Here is a 16,637-nt window from a genome sequence, read left to right on the forward strand (position 1 = left end):
TCTAGCTTCATTTGTGGACAACTGAATGTTTTGATCTGGTTCGATTCATGATCACATTTGCAAACCTTAATATACTTCTTTAGACGTTTGGAAGACGGATAAACGAATATTAAAGATGTGCCAAACAATTGAATAAAAAAGTAAAAAGAGGAAAGACGCATGATCTAATTTTCTGATAACAGGAGAAGAGATCCTTGTAACTTTCTGGTATTTACATTATTTCAGTTTCCTTTCATGCACTGTCTGCCCATCTACTGGAAAAATGAACCGCTCGTCTTTTGCGTGCCACGCCATTCCTTACGCCCTGATAAAGAACCTACAGTTGAATTCATTTCAAGTCTCGTGTTCATGTTTAGAATTCTGAAGTTCGAACGAGAGCTTTGATATGAACTCAAAACTGTACAGTTGTGACTTGCAACGACTAGCTATACACTACAATAATTTTGCTTACAAGAGACAGAAACTAGTATTCTCCTTTGGTTTCTTGATATAAAGAGATTATGTTTGTCCTGTATCAACTTCCATTGACCACTCCAGAAGTACCAGCTTCAGCTCGACGAGTTTGACTTTCTACCTGAGGCGTAGGAGTAACTTCTGATGATTGATTTGGCTGTGCCCCTTCTTGAGAATCATGTGGCTCATTTGACCAATAATTCCATCTACTCCTCCATTTCAGAAGCTCAAGTAGAAAAGAAGTCCCACACATTACACCTCCAAAACCCGCAAATGTGGCAAGAAGAACAGCTAGAACTGCCTGCACTCGAAGCTACAATCCCGAGGATAAGATGAGAGAGTTTTTAGTATTAGGCAGAGCCCGAGGCAATTCAAGAGATTCAGAAAATCTTCTTCTTTTTTTCCTTTCTGATTGGTCATGTAAAATGATGGCATAATACATAAACAGACACTTAATGGCCTTAACCGGCAAGGAAGCACTCCAACTTTGAGTAATGCACATCAACGCGTCTCCACGTGTCAGTTGAACACTCCAACTTACAAAATGATCATCTAGTCACGTCAGCGTCTGGTGTCCACGAGACACAATGAAGACGAGTTGGATTGTTTAGTTGTCAGTTGAGACCAAGTTGAGGTGTCTAGCTGTGAACTCTCAAAGTTGTAGTGCTTACTTGCCCGTTGAGGCCAAGTTTTAGCGATTGTTTATGTATTCTGCCTAAAGTATTTTGTTTATTTGACCTGAAGCATAACTTACCAGGGAGTAGAACACATGAGCAAACAGAACCACCAATGCAAACTGACTGACAGCATAAACCCAAGCATATCGCCTTTGCACTAAACAAATAAAGCATGTTTGCTTATATGTTATATTACTGTATAATGTATAGCAGCAAATAGAAGAAAAAAGTGAAAACCGATACTGTTAAACTGAAATCGAAAGTAGTTTCTGAAACGGAGGGTGTTTGTTTAGTTCATGTACCCATAGTTGTTGCTGTCATGGATGCAAGGAGACCCAAGATGCATGAAAAGGGCAGAGATATAGCGATCGCGCCGGATCCCATTCTGGTAACCTATAAACAAGCACTATTTAAGACCCTTTTCTGGAGTAGGATGACATTACTGTATTAGTCTTTTACTCACCAAAAGCTGCTCCAGAAAACAAAAGTAGGCAAGCATGCTGACAATGACAAGAACAGGAACATCCTGCCAAACCCTGTAAGCAGTTTGCACACGTCGAGTAAAATATCATATAATTTGAATTGAACATTTCTTCGTTTGATAGTCACCATGTGATTAAACTTGAGCTATTTCCTCATAAGAAATAATAGAGAACTACAAAGTTCATTCAACGAAGAAATGTCGCTCATCATTAAATTGTATTAAAACTGGAGACATATAATAGTAATTCCTAGTGGCTGTTGCAAAGAAGTGAACAAAGTTAACAGAAAGGTGTAGGCACTCAATGAAGTTAACTAAAATAAAAAAAAATATTTAAAAAAAAAAAAGAAATGAAAGGAGAGGCCACGAGCATACCTGTATCGGACAGATTCAGCTGGAGCTCCATTTCCTCTACGAATAGTACTTTGAATCCGCAAAAGAGTGACAGGTAAGTTCCGAACCTCTTGATTACAGACATCACAAATCTTGTTGCCTTTTATGCTAAACCATTTTACAGCACATGCTTGATGAGCTAAGGCTAGTTCGCCTTTACAGCTACACTCCATCTTTAAAGTTTCCGAACCCTCCCCAAGTTCGATGAAGCAGATTCTGCAGACAGCCTCTTCTTGAGTGATGTCTCCACCAAAATTAGCATTTTCAACTGAACCATAACACTAAGAAAGGTGTAGGTTAGTTATCCCAGGTGAGTGAACATAAGGTTCAAGTCGTAAATGCATTGGTCTGTATCTACATAAGAATAGATTTACAGAATATTTTGTGTCCAAATATAGGTTATTAAATTCAATTTCCTATAGTTACCAGATTCTGAGTAATGATTCTTTGGAATATAAATCAGATTCTACTTCCTCTGTTTCAATTTATTTTTCTGGTTTTGACTTGGCACGGAGTTTAAGAAAGTAACGAATATTTTTTAATCTTGTGGTCTTAAACTAAAAATATGCAGAATGTACCAAAATATCCTTTAATGTTGTGGTCTTAAACATGTCATGTAGAAAATTTGAATTTAACAGTTGCCAAAAAGGGAAAGAAACATTCTTTTTTATACGGACTAAAAAGAAAAGTAAGACAAGCAAATTGCAACGGAGGGAGTATAATACAACTTCCAACTATATTTCTCCACAAAAGTTGCAGTCCATCAGAAATTAGCATGACCCACTAAGCAACCTATTTTTTATAAATCTATACTCCCTTTGTCCCAATTTATGTGACACGCCCTCCTTTATAGTTAGTTCAAAAAAGAATGACACTTTACCTTATTTGGCAAATATTTAACAACACTATCAACATTTTACGCATGTTGGATCCCACTTATTTGCCAAAAAGTCCACAAAAGGTGCTCTTCTATTCAAAAATTCATTTATTTTAAGGAAATTTTTGGAACATAGCAAAGTCTTCTCATATTACTTATTTGTGCCCAGTCAAACTACATCACATAAATTGGGACGGAGGGTGTATTGTGAAATCCTAGGTTGACATATCTTTATTTGTTTGGCTTCCTAAAAGTAAGTCAGACATGTATCTAAGCAACTGCTTCTTACTTAGTATGTAAATTCAAACTTAACAAAGTATTAAAGACTTATCTAACAAAGAATCACCGGTTGCAGAACAAAAGCGTTTATCATGGGACAATGCATCAAACATGATTATAGACATAAACAAATTACCTGCGCCAACCGTTTGAGTTGCATCTAGTGATGTATCATCATGTCTTGGCACGAGAGGAGTTGAGGGGACTACACGATAGACACTCCCTACGTAATCCATCTGTTTTGAGCTCTCATCTTTGATCAGTGTTGGCACTGAATGTGAGCGAAGTATGGGATGCACTCCTGCTTTCTAGAAGACGGTGAATTTGTAAGATTTAGAAAAAACAAGAGCAAAAGAAATCTTGAACAATAAGTGAAATTACAAAGACATTTATATTTATAGCAACAAACCAGCAAAAGTATCCTGGATCTCTACATACATTCAGATATAACATCCAGATAAATGCATTAGCACCCTAAGTTGCTTGGACTTGGGTGCGGGTGTCTGATACGGGTGCGGATCTAGAGGTCGGATCCTCTATGATCTAAATTTTTAGATTCGGGGATACGGATCCACGGGTGCAAGGATTCGGCTAAAAATAATGCAGTAACTAAAAGTAGAGTTATAAAACCTAAATTATGAGCTATTATGTGGAAAACTAGACGAGAAAATCTTGATCAAAAGGAGAATCCGGGAATGAGATTAAAGGAAAAGGAGTGACAATAGAAATTAATATGTACAAGGTATTCCATTTTCTTCAATTTCATCTTAGTTTTTGTTTAGCGCACAGAAATCATTGAATCTGTCCAAAATTTCTCCCTCAAATTTGGTCAAAGTACCCAAAACTGGTTGGCCCGATCAGGTATGGATCTCACACTCACACTCACACCCACATAGTGTCGACACGGATGCAGCACCAAAAGTGAAGAGTCCGAGCAACTTAGTTAACACCTATTAAATTGTAGTTGGAGAAGATTAATCACGCTTATCTTTTAACTACACTCATTTTTCATTTGGTCTGTCCACTTCCTTACTTGTGTATTCAAACGTTTAAAGATGTAAACAAATGGTATACATAGCTTGCCTTTTTTTTCTTTGTGAGTTACCCAAATTTGCAGCTTTTTTACCATTTTTTAATAACCGCGGTGTACAGGGCCAGCTTGCACGCACCTCGACTAATTACACAGGGCACCTGTCAACCTCCACCAGCATCAGGTACAAGGTAACTATGTCCACCAAGGCTAGGACAGCTCGGAAGTAATCATCAAGTGTTCTTGTCTCTGCTAGTATTTGAACCTAAGACCTTATGGTTCTCAACCCACTCCATGACCACACCCTTGGGTGCGCTTTTTTACCATTTATTACTCAATGGAGCATAATCTCACTGAGAATTTTACAGTTAGGAAGAAAAAGATAGTGAATTCAATCACACCATTAACGACACGAGCAAATATAAGTACTTACAACTGAATAAAATGTAGCATCTCCGTAGTCACCATGTGTTGATTCTGGATTTGAGTGTTCAATTGGAGTTACAGGCAATGATGAAGTTCTGTTCATCTTTGAATTGAAAATTCTTTTAACAGAAAGAGTCCTAAAAATTGAAGGTCTGTCCTGAGGCAGAGGAGAGACTCCAAGAGCTAACATTGCAGATTTTTCAATATCAGTTGTTTTATTCCGGAATTTGAAACTTAATTTAGGGAGGAGAGATTTAATGGATGATTTGGCCCACGGTAATGAGGGACTTGGAGATTCATTTAATCTGACATGGTTAGGGCTGGGTGATGGCGAGAAAATCACTCTTTTGGGAGTTTGAACTGGTGATGTGGACATGTCTATCCTTACAAAATCTTCTGTTTGTCCATCAATGGTTCTTTCAGGTACTTCCAGAGGTAGTTGTTTCCTCTGCAGTTCGCAGAGTTGAAGTTCCTCTACAATTTCACTTGATTCACCAACCTAAAAGATATTAAGAACCAAAATACCAAAGTTACTACTCAACTTCTTATCATTACCATACAAACATAACTGCACCAATTTGCAACCAAAGATATAAACTTTAAACACTTGTCAGATACAAGGAATAAGCACGTGGCACCGTTTACAACATATTAGTTCCAAGAATGAACTTCAATCAAAGACAGAAACTTCATGCCAAAATAATACAAAACAGTCGATGAAGACCCAAATCCACAGTTTTCCCAAATCATGAAGAAGAAAGAAAAGCAATAGGTCAAATTGAGAAATGGTAAAAGCAGCAAAGTTACCAGAAACAGAACCCATATAGAGCACCAAAGTTAGTAAACAAACAGAATATAACAACAAATCAATAAGAAAAGAAGCCATAGCTCAAAGAGAGAAATGGGTAAAAGCTGAAAATTTAATAGAAATACATCAACAACATACCACGTGAAATCCCACAAGTGGAATATGAGGAAGGGTAGAGTATATGCAGACCTTACCCCTATCTGTGGAAGTAGAGAGGTTATTTCACAAGGACCCTTGGCTCGATTACAACACATCAAAGCAGGTATGATTAGAAAAAAGACAGTTAAAAAAGAAACATAACAACTAATAAGAAAACACTAACAACAACAAAATTGTTTCAAAAATCAAAACACAATAAACAACATATGATAATAGAAATCAAAAGCAATTCACTACAAGTATAAGGCTAATACCACAGCAAACAAAACTCCAAACCTACTAACCTCCACAACCTCCCATATAAGGTCATGTCCTCCATAAACCCAAGAAATCAAGAGAGAAAAAAAAAGGCATAGCAAAAATTGAGAAAATGTGAAAAAGCTGAAAACTTGACAGAAAAACAACCCAAGATTATATTATTTTTTTTAGCTCAAATTGAAAAATGGGTAAAATCAGAAAAAATTAACAGAAACAAAACACATATACAACACCCCAAATTAGTTCTTAAGCAGAAAATAACAAGAAATCAAAAAAAAAAAAGCAACCTTTTCAACAAGAAGAGGAGGAGAATCAGCTCTGCTATTAAGATTGTTTGTACAGTTTTTGTCATCCTCTTCAGCTAAAGACCTCTGATTACTAGTCTCCATGAATGTATAACAATTTTAATTGAAACAATGGGTTTATAAAAAAAAGGGACTAAAACCCTAAAGAAAATATTGGGAAGTGAATCACTGAAAGTAAAGAAAAACACCCATGAACAAAAGTTTCAAGCTTTGAGGGAAAAAAAGAGAGACAAGAAAGTAATGGGGGAAGCATGGTGGTTTAACAAACAATATAGTAGTGATGTTGTACTGTTGTTTCTTTCTGTTTCTGTTTTTTTTTGTTTTTTTTTAAAGGGCTTGCTACGTAAAATAAGGATAACAGTCTCGGAATAAAATTTAAGATTAAGTTGGTTTGATTTTTTCTTTTACTTATATTTAGGAGTTTTCGTCGTTTTTGCTTCTTACTTGCATCCATAACTTTAGGATGGTGAAGTAGTGCCTACTGTTCGAGTAACTTTCTCTTATCTATTTAATTTCGAATATTAGCTAATTTTGTAATTATTTTATATGAAAATAATGAATTTTGCTGTTTCATATAGAAGATAAAAATAACTAATCTCATGAAATATTCGTATTTATTCTATTCCACATATTTAAGAGTGGTTTGGTTATTGGTTAAGAAGTTATAACAATAAAATTGTTTAGCAGATCTAACAAACTGATCAACTAATAGTTTAATTTAAAATTTAATATTTTTTTGTGTGTTATTTTATTGATTTTTTAGAAATTAGACGATCGATTTTGTTATTTCTCAAACTTGGTCAGCTGAGCCTCACAGTTGTGGTGACCAGTATTCACTGTATTTTCATTAATGACACCTCTTTTATTAGTATTTCGGTGTCACTAAATAGAAATTTAAAATTTTAATTATTTTTGTGTACATTAGTCTATTAATTTTTTAAAAATTGGTTGACAAACTCTGTTGGCCCCTGATCTTGGCGAAGATAGGCCTCACAATCCTAGTGACTAGTACTCATTGCATTTTCAGCTTTTCAATGTCACCATATATGAAATCAAATTTTAAGTCTTATGGTTTGTGTTAGTCCACTAATTTTTTAGATATTTATCGATCGATTTCGTTGGCACCCAAACTTGGTGAGGCCGAGCCTCACTCACATGCCTAGAAAGAGTAATTAGACAAGACATGATGTAATTTTAATTATTTTTCTTTTTTTGATGCAGTTTCAACTTATTGAGAACATGACCTTAAATAAGAGGTCGTGAAGAACACAAATTAAAGTAGAGGGTTAGTAGGTATAGCAGTGCATTCTTGGGCCTTGGCTACAATACATTTAACCATAGGTTCTCAGTTTAGTCTTGAGTATAGGGTCGTCATTTTTAATTTATTTGCTTGTGTTTTATCCTTTTAATATAGGGTCTTTTGACACAAATTTTCAAATTTAAATAGCTCTAATATAAATATCAGACACGAAATAAAAAAGCCCTAAACAAATAAATTCAACCACATTTTGCTTTGTTGTGTTTTTCCTTTTATTTAATCTTACTTTCTTTTTGTTAACATACTAATTATTATTATTATCTTATCAACTCTTTCTTACCAATTATTGCCTCCAAAACCATCGTTTTCCATCAAATCAATGTTGTGACTCAATAATGAAAGTTACTTAAACCAACTAGCCCTAAAATATATAGAAATATATAACTCTACGTATACAACTTTAATGGACTTTGGCATTTTGAAGGGTTTTTCCAAAAATAAAACTTACGATTTATGTTTTGAAGTAGTTATAAAGTGTTACTCTTTTATGTTACCATTTATGTGGCATGATTTAAAGTGTTTAATATAACTTTTTTAACTTTTTTTTATATATATAGAAATTAAATTTTTTAAAAGATAATGTAAATAATCACAAATTACAATAGTTAATAATTTAAAATATTATTTAAAAAGTACTTCAAAAAATCTTATTAAACCATACTTTTTGCAATAAACATTAACATAATTCTCAAGAAAAAGCCATCCTTACGAAGCATACCGTTTGTGCTTTCTTTTGCACTTAATGGACTTTGGCAAAGTATTAGAAAAGTGGACTCTCTTTATTTCAGTTTATGTGATACTATAATTTAAAATATAGAGGTTAAATTATCTAATTTTGATGTGTATTCAAATATAGAATTCTCAAATCAAAAAAATTTATATATTTTGAAATTACATTTAAAAAATAATATAAATCACTATAGTTTAGTGATTCAAAATATTATTTAAAAAGTATGTTAAAAGACCATTTAAAACCATAGGAATTCCTACAGCTAACATTAGTCCAGTCTAGTGATAAATTGATCCTTCATATTACACTACAGATTCATGAACGACAACTTCAAAAGACACACGTCGTATATGTAACTCGCATGTAAAATATATACTTTTGTTTAAAAAAAAGTCTAAACAATTATTATCATATTTTTCAAGAGAGGTCAAGTACTCAACCAACTTAGTTATTATACTTGGTATATAAAAGATTTTACAAGTCGAGTACTGTGGTGGCTCTAGGATTGTAAGGTTGTGGGTGCTCTGAAAGTGGCGGAGGCAAAATAAATAAATATATGTTAACAGTGAAATTCAAACTCGCGCTCAACAACACTGAAAGAGCTTTAAGCACTCACCCAAGAGTCAATTCCCATCAGATCATTTGTTCATTGGATGTTTTTATGTTTAGTTTATACAAATACCTCTTAATTTCTATATAGATATATATTTTGAGACGAGGTTAATGGGCGATCGAGCACCCAACGGACTCTATGTTATGGTTTTAGTTAAAATGTGTTTTAGTTCAATGTTTTCTAAAAAAAAAAATTCCTTAAAAAATCAAGTGCAACTCATTAAAAAGGCTATGGTATACATCACTTTCTGAATTAAATAGCCTTTTGAGTATTAAAATAACAAGAACTAAAAAGTACTAATATATTTTGCTCACCTATATCAATAGCTTGGTGACCGTTTTAATTAAGCAATGAATTCTTTCCTTTTTTTTTGTTTTTTACCCTGTGTTTGATATTTATATTAGAATTTTCATTAATTAATTAATCATATTTCACAACACGTAAGATATCCATTTACAAGGGAAAAAAAATTGTATTAAAATTTTTTTTCATACTTAAACTCGAATTTGAAATTGTTAATTAAGAATGAAGTAATTCTATCCCTCGGCCACAACTTTCGTAGGTAATTAAACAATGAATTCAAACACCCTTTGGGGAATCAAAAGGTCAATTCTATTGTACACAATCACTTTTATATATGGAGTTTGACTTTGTTTTTATATCAAGCATGATTATTGTTAACATAACTAGCTAGGGTTAAAAAAGTCAACTTGATAATTTATTACTTTTTCTTTTCTAAGGAAAAAATTAAACCTCTTAATTATATACTGACCTCTTTTTAGTGATACAAATTAAATATCTAGTAGAAATTTTAGATCCGTCACGAGCCCACGACATATTGAAACAATCAATTAGGATTGATGTGATCTCCAATATTGCATTATCACTCTTATGATGCAATGTCCACTTTAACTTTCACTAGTATACTGTACAGTAATTTTCTTGTGCTTGAGATTGACAATTATAATTTTAATAAATATAATAATTAAAAGAAGATAGTACAAATTAAATTATGTATGCCTTTAAGTTAATTAGATGACTTGCAAAATAAATAAAAAATATTGATGGATGATGATAAGGATAACAATCAGTATCAAAGTCACAATGATCAGTTCTTTATAAATAGTATTATCATATTAAGTATCATATGAATATATACTTCAAATCAAAAGAAGGAAAAAGCTATCACATTTAAAGTAAAAGAAGAAGAGTTGAAACATATGCAATTAGTGAACAATGAAAATATGCATTTGAACTCTAATTACTCAATATTTTTGTCAGAGGTGGAGTCGGAATTCTTCTAAATTGATTTAAGACTACAAAGAAATCAAAAAAAATTTAACATTTACTATATAGTATAATTTTTCAATAAAAGGGATTCAGATACACCCCCTAGCTCCGCTGATCAATTGATTACGTACATGTGAAACAAAAAAAGATATATACTACATCTTTTATATATTCAAAATTAAAGAACTATATAATATATATGTGTACATAATGGACACACACACACCTTTTATTTCAAAGTAAAATATGGTTTTCATAGTGTGAAACGCATTTGAAGATATTGTCCTAGCAGAGAGAAAAATCATACGTACATCATTTTTTTCTTAGGATAGAAAAAAACTCTATAAAGTATAACACTTTAATGTTTCACTAGAAGTTTATCTTAGAATTGACCAATACGTAAATTTTGAAATCAGTGTCGTCTCAACCATAAGGCAACTAAAGCAATCACTTGGGACTTCAAATCTTTTAAGGCCCCCCATTTTTTCTTATATATATATATATATAAGGGATTGATCTTTACATATAATAATTGACTGGATTCACAGTTTACTTTCCTAAATGATATTATAAGTTGATTATGCATGGTTATACACTTACAATATATGAATTATATAATATTTAACTAGTTAAATGAACACCTATTTAGATTAATTCTTCTTTAGTGAGATAGCAAAGGCTCCACCCCTAGTTATTATGATTTATTTATTTTTCTGAAAAATGCGCCAGAGGTTGACTTCTTTAACTAGCTGCAAAATTCACAAAAATTTAGAGGACACTACTAATTTATTTAAAAAAAATTATAATACTCATGAATGATATCATTGATGTAGTCTAATAAAGGGACTATTCAGCAAACAAATATAGTCAATCATAAACTTAGAAAAGATATAAGATTTATTTATTTCCAACCCAAAAGTAGAGATGCTCACCTATACCCTCTATTGATGGTCACCAATTTAATTAATTATCTTGGCTTATTATACACCACTTGTAATCTTGTGGTGGAAGGTTTGACATTTTATAGAAGAACAATTAATTGTACAATGAAGAGTAAAACAAAAAATAAATGGTTATATCTTTATATTTGTTTGTCCTTGATGACAACATAAATAAAATATGATATAATTAAAAGAATTGCAAGTTGAGATAAAATAATTTGTTCACAATCCATGAAATGTGAGTAAGAGAGTTGAATTAGCTTGATGCTGAAAATAAATTTTAAAGTATTAAAATAAAAAATTATAATTAAGCAATTGCTAAGTTGAATTGAAATATTAAAAATTGAAACTAACAATAATTAGTTTGTTTGTTTGATAAAAAGGTGTTGATAAATACCTTTTTTTTTTGTTGCTAAAATGACTTAATTCATATCCTAAAGCTAATTTTAAAAAATATAAACGGAAAATTAATTATATTTGATAAAATGTATTTTGGAGATTACGAAAAATATTAAAGAATAAAATCGTAAAAGATTTGAATCATTGGACATCAATCATTCTATGTCAATAATGGGGACATTTGAATTTTTGAGCCCAATAGATAGAAATGTTAGTGGAGAAAATCATTGGTTAATGAAAGGATTTTTATGATTTTTCTAGGATTTTGTGTTATTAGAAAAAAGTGTACATGAGTTATATATGGTGGAAGAATTTAATTGGAGAATAGATTTTACATTTTAAGTCGTGCTTAAAAAAAAATTATTGTCAGGGCATGATGTTTTAACTCAAAGTGCCTTGATATTAAAGCAAAGATATAACATAAAGAAGCACTTAATATGAGTATTGATTTATTGGCTAATTGAAATTTAAGTCCTCCATATTTTTCTTCTTTTGATGAAATTGTACAAGTTCTTGTAATTCTTTTTGTTTGATTTTTGAAAGTCTATGTTGAATCTAATTATTGAGCATTGATGAGATGTGCTGAAGATGTTAGATATTAAATTTGAAGTCATATGATATTGATTTGAATCGATTTTAATAGCCCCAAAATAGAAAAGGTGAAGAAATTTCTCAAAAATTTATTGTTCAATTGTCTATTTGAAACCTTAACCCAAAGGGAAAGGATAATAAACTGTCCTTTTATCTTTCTCCACCTTAATATCAAACTTTTATCTACAATATGATTCAAATTTGTAACGTACACCTACCTTGCATATCATGTGTTGAGGTCCCTTTTCGATAACTAAAAGACAAGTTGAATGAACAGTACAGTGTCTTGTTGAGTTCTGCATCCCAAAAGCCCTATCTTTCTCATGTACAATTCATCACAACAGAAAAAAAACTTATCACAAATTTATGTTGTGTTTAATGTTCTTAGCTTTAAACAAATATATTTAAAGTTACGAATTCATATCCATTACATAATATAATTGTAGTTGACTTTTAAACATAAATTTATGCTTCATATTAAAAATACCAAGTTTCAATGAATCCATTATCAGGAGACTAAATGTGCATCTGATCACCAAACACAATTGTTGCACTCCTCCAGCTAGACCAAAACTCAATAGAGTTCGGAACAAGTGGTGTGCATCCCAAATTTATCATCAAACTTTTATCTACAATATGATTCAAATCTGTGACGTACACCTACCTGGCATATCATGTGTTGAGGTCTCATTTCTATAACTAAAAGACAAGTTGAATGAACAGTATAGTATCTTGTTGAGTTCTGCATCCCAAAAATCGCATTCTTCTCTTGTACAATTCATCACAACAGAAAGAAAAAAACTCATCACAAATTTATGTTGTGTTTAATGTTCTTAGATTTAAACAAATATATTTAAAGTTACGAATTCATATCTATTACTTAAAATATTATTGTAGTTGACTTTTAAACATAAATTTCTGCTCCATATTAAAAATGTCAAGTTTAATTGAATTCAGTATCAAGAGACTAAATGTACATCTGATTACCTAACACAGTTGTTGCACTCCTCCAACTAAATCAAAACTCAGTAGAGTTCGGGACAAGTGGTGTGCATCCCAAATTTATCATCAAACGTTTATCTACAATATGATTCAAATTCATGGCGTACACCTACCTCGCATATCATGTGTTGAGGTCCCTTTTCTATAACTAAAAGACAAGTTGAATGAACAGTATGGTGTCTTATTGAGTTATGCATCCCAAGTGCCTTATCCTTCTCTTGTACAATTAATCACAACAGAAGAAAAAAAAAACTAATCACAAATTTATGTTGTGTTTAATGTTCTTAGCTTTAAACAAATATATTTAAAGTTACGAATTCATATCTATTACTTAATTTAATTGTATTTGACTTTTAAACATAAATTTATGCTCCATATTAAAAATATCAAGTTTCAATAAATCGCGTATCAGGAGACTAAATGTGCATCTGATCACCAAACACAGTTGTTGCACTCCTCCAACTAGACCTAAACTCAGTAGAGTTTGGGACAAGTGGTATGCATCCAAAATTTATCATCAAATTTTTATCTACAATATGATTCAAATTTGTGACGTTCCTACCTCTCATATCATGTGTTGAGGTCCATTTTCTATAACTAAATGACAAGTTGAATGAAAGTATAGTGTCTTGTTAAGTTCATCATCCCAAAAGCCCAATACTTCTCTTGTACAATTCAACACAACATGAAAAAAAATTATCACAAATTTTTGTTGTGTTTAATGTTCTTAGCTTTAAACAAATATATTTAAAGTTAGAATTCATATCTATTACTTAACATAATTATAGTTGACTTTTAAACATAAATTTATGTTCTATTCTAAAAATACCAAGTTTCAATGAATTCAGTATTAGGAGAATAAATGTGCATCTAATCACCTAGCACAGTTGTTGCACTCCTCCAGCTAAACCAAAACTTAGTAGAGTTCGGAACAAGTGGTGTGCAACCCAAATTTATCATCAAACTTTTATCTTCAATATGATTCAAATCTGTGACGTACACCTACCTCGCATATCATGTGTTGAGGTCTCTTTTCTATAATTAAAAGACAAGTTGAATGAACAATATACTGTCTTGTTGAATTCTGCATCCCTAATATCCTTCTCTTGTACAATTCATCACAACAGAAAAAAACTTATCACAAATTTATGTTGTGTTTAATGTTCTTAGCTTTAAACAAATATATTTAAAGTTACGAATTCATATCTATTACTTAATATAATTGTAGTTGACTTTTAAACATAAATTTATGCTCCATATTAAAAATACCAAGTTCAATGAATCTAGTATCAGGAGACAAAATGTGCATCTGATCACCAAACACAGTTATTGCACTCCTCCAATTAGACCAAAACTCAGTAAAGTTCGGGACAAGTGATGTGCATCGCAAATTTATCATCAAACTTTTATCTACAATATGATTCAAATTCGTGATGTACACCTACCTCTCATATCATGTGTTGAAGTCCATTTTCTATAACTAAAAGACAAGTTGAATAAACAGTATAGTGTCTTGTTGAGTTCCTCATCCCAAAAGTCTTATCCTTCTCTTGTACAATTCATCACAACAGGAAAATTTTTTATCACAAATTTATGTTGTGTTTAATGTTCTTAACTTTAAACAAATATATTTAAAGTTATGAATTCATATCTATTACTTAAATATAATTGTAGTTGACTTTTAAACATAAATTTATGCTCCATATTAAAAATATCAAACTTCAATGAATCCAGTAGCAGGAGACTAAATGTGTATCTGATCACCAAACACAATTGTTGCACTCCTCTAACTAGACCAAAACTCAGCAAAGTTTGGGACAAGTGGTGTGCATCCTAAATTTATCATCAAACTTTTATCTACAATATAATTCAAATATGTGACGTACAGCTACATCGCATATCATGTGTTGAGGTCCCATTTCTATAACTAAAAGAGAAGTTGAATGAACAGTATAGTGTTTTGGTGTGTTTTGCATTCTAAAAGCCCTATCCTTCTCTTGTACAATTCATCAGAACAGGAAAAAAAGAACTTGTTGACTTTTAAACATAAATTTATACTCCATATTAAAAATATCAAATTTCAATGAATTCGGTATCAGGAGAATAAATGTGCATCTGATCACCAAACACAGTTGTTGCAATCCTCCAACTAGACCAAAACTCAGTAGAATTCGGGACAAGTGGTGTGCATCCCAAATTTATCATCAGACTTTTATCTTCAATATGATTCAAATCCGTGATGTACACCTACCTCACATATCATTTGTTGAGGTCCCTTTTCTATAACTAAAAGACAAGTTGAATGAACAGTATTGTGTCTTGTTGAGTTTTACATTCCAAAAGCCCTATCCTTCTCTTGTACAATTCATCACAATAGAAAAAAAAAATTATCACAAATTTATGTTGTGTTTAATGTTCTTAGCTTTAAACAAATATATTTAAAGTTACGAATTCATATCTATTACTGAATATAATTATAGTTGACTTTTAAACATAAACTTATGCTCCATATTAAAAATATCATGTTTTAATGAATTAAGTATAAGGAGACTAAATGTGCATCTAATCATCAAACATAGTTGTTTCCCTCCTCCAACTAGACCAAAACTTAGTAAAGTTCGGGACAAGTGGTGTGCGTCCTAAATTTATCATCAAATTTTATCTACAATATGATTCAAGTCTGTGACGTACACCTACCTCGCATATCATGTGTTGAGGTCCTTTTTCTATAACTAAAAGACAAGTTGAATGAACAGTATAGTGTCTTGTTGAGTTCTGCATCCCAAAAGTCATATCCTTCTCTTGTACAATTCATCACAATAGGAAAAAAAACTTATCACAAATTTATGTTGTGTTTAATATTCTTAGCTTTAAACAAATATATTTAAAGTTACGAATTCATATCCATTACTTAATATAATTATAGTTGACTTTTAAACATAAATTTATGCTCCGTATTAAAAATATCAAGTTTCAATAAATCCAGTATTAGGAGACTAAATGTGCATCTGATCACCAAATACAGTTGTTGCACTCCTCCAACTAGATCAAAACTCAGTAGAGTTCGGGACAAGTGGTGTGCATCCCAAATTTATCATCATACTTTTATCTACAATATGATTCAAATTCGTGACGTACACCTACCTCGCATATCATGTGTTTAGATTCCTTTTCTATAACTACAAGACAAGTTGAATGAACAATATAATCTTGTTGAGTTCTACATCCCAAAAGTCCCATCCTTCTCTTTTACAATTCATCACAACAACAAAAAAACTTATCACAAATTTATGTTGGGTTTAATGTTCTTAGCTTTAACAAATATATTTAAAGTTACAAATTCATATCTACTAGGAAATTATCTTTCTAAGTGTTTGAACAACTTTTTCAATAATCGACTATTATAAGAAAGAAAAAAAGTGAATTTTAGTAGGTTTTAAGAACATTTCAACATAAATTAAATGATTTGACATTATCTTATATCTCAAGAATTGTAAATATTAAATGAATGATTAAAAATATCTTGATATCTAATCATTTTTATCTTTTACATAATTTATTATTATATATGTTTGTTGATATAATTGTCTTGTTAAAATTGAGTGAT

At 31.5% G+C, this 16,637-nt stretch overlaps 1 protein-coding gene across 1 annotated transcript; it reads right to left on the reverse strand.

Annotated features, from left to right (window-relative positions):
- Positions 1 to 145: 145 nt before the first annotated feature.
- Positions 146 to 6,474, reverse strand: LOC125871242 (uncharacterized). The gene is made up of 8 exons (XM_049551839.1): positions 6,129 to 6,474; positions 4,624 to 5,115; positions 3,297 to 3,468; positions 1,987 to 2,272; positions 1,594 to 1,666; positions 1,433 to 1,523; positions 1,208 to 1,287; positions 146 to 766 (listed from the first exon to the last, which is right to left on the reverse strand). The coding sequence occupies exons 1-8, from the start codon at positions 6,228 to 6,230 to the stop codon at positions 515 to 517; spliced, it is 1,548 nt and encodes a 515-aa protein (XP_049407796.1). The 5' UTR covers positions 6,231 to 6,474; the 3' UTR covers positions 146 to 514.
- Between the last annotated feature and the right edge of the window lie 10,163 nt (positions 6,475 to 16,637).

This window comes from Solanum stenotomum, chromosome 7 (assembly GCF_019186545.1).
Source record: "Solanum stenotomum isolate F172 chromosome 7, ASM1918654v1, whole genome shotgun sequence".
Taxonomy (NCBI): domain Eukaryota; kingdom Viridiplantae; phylum Streptophyta; class Magnoliopsida; order Solanales; family Solanaceae; genus Solanum; species Solanum stenotomum.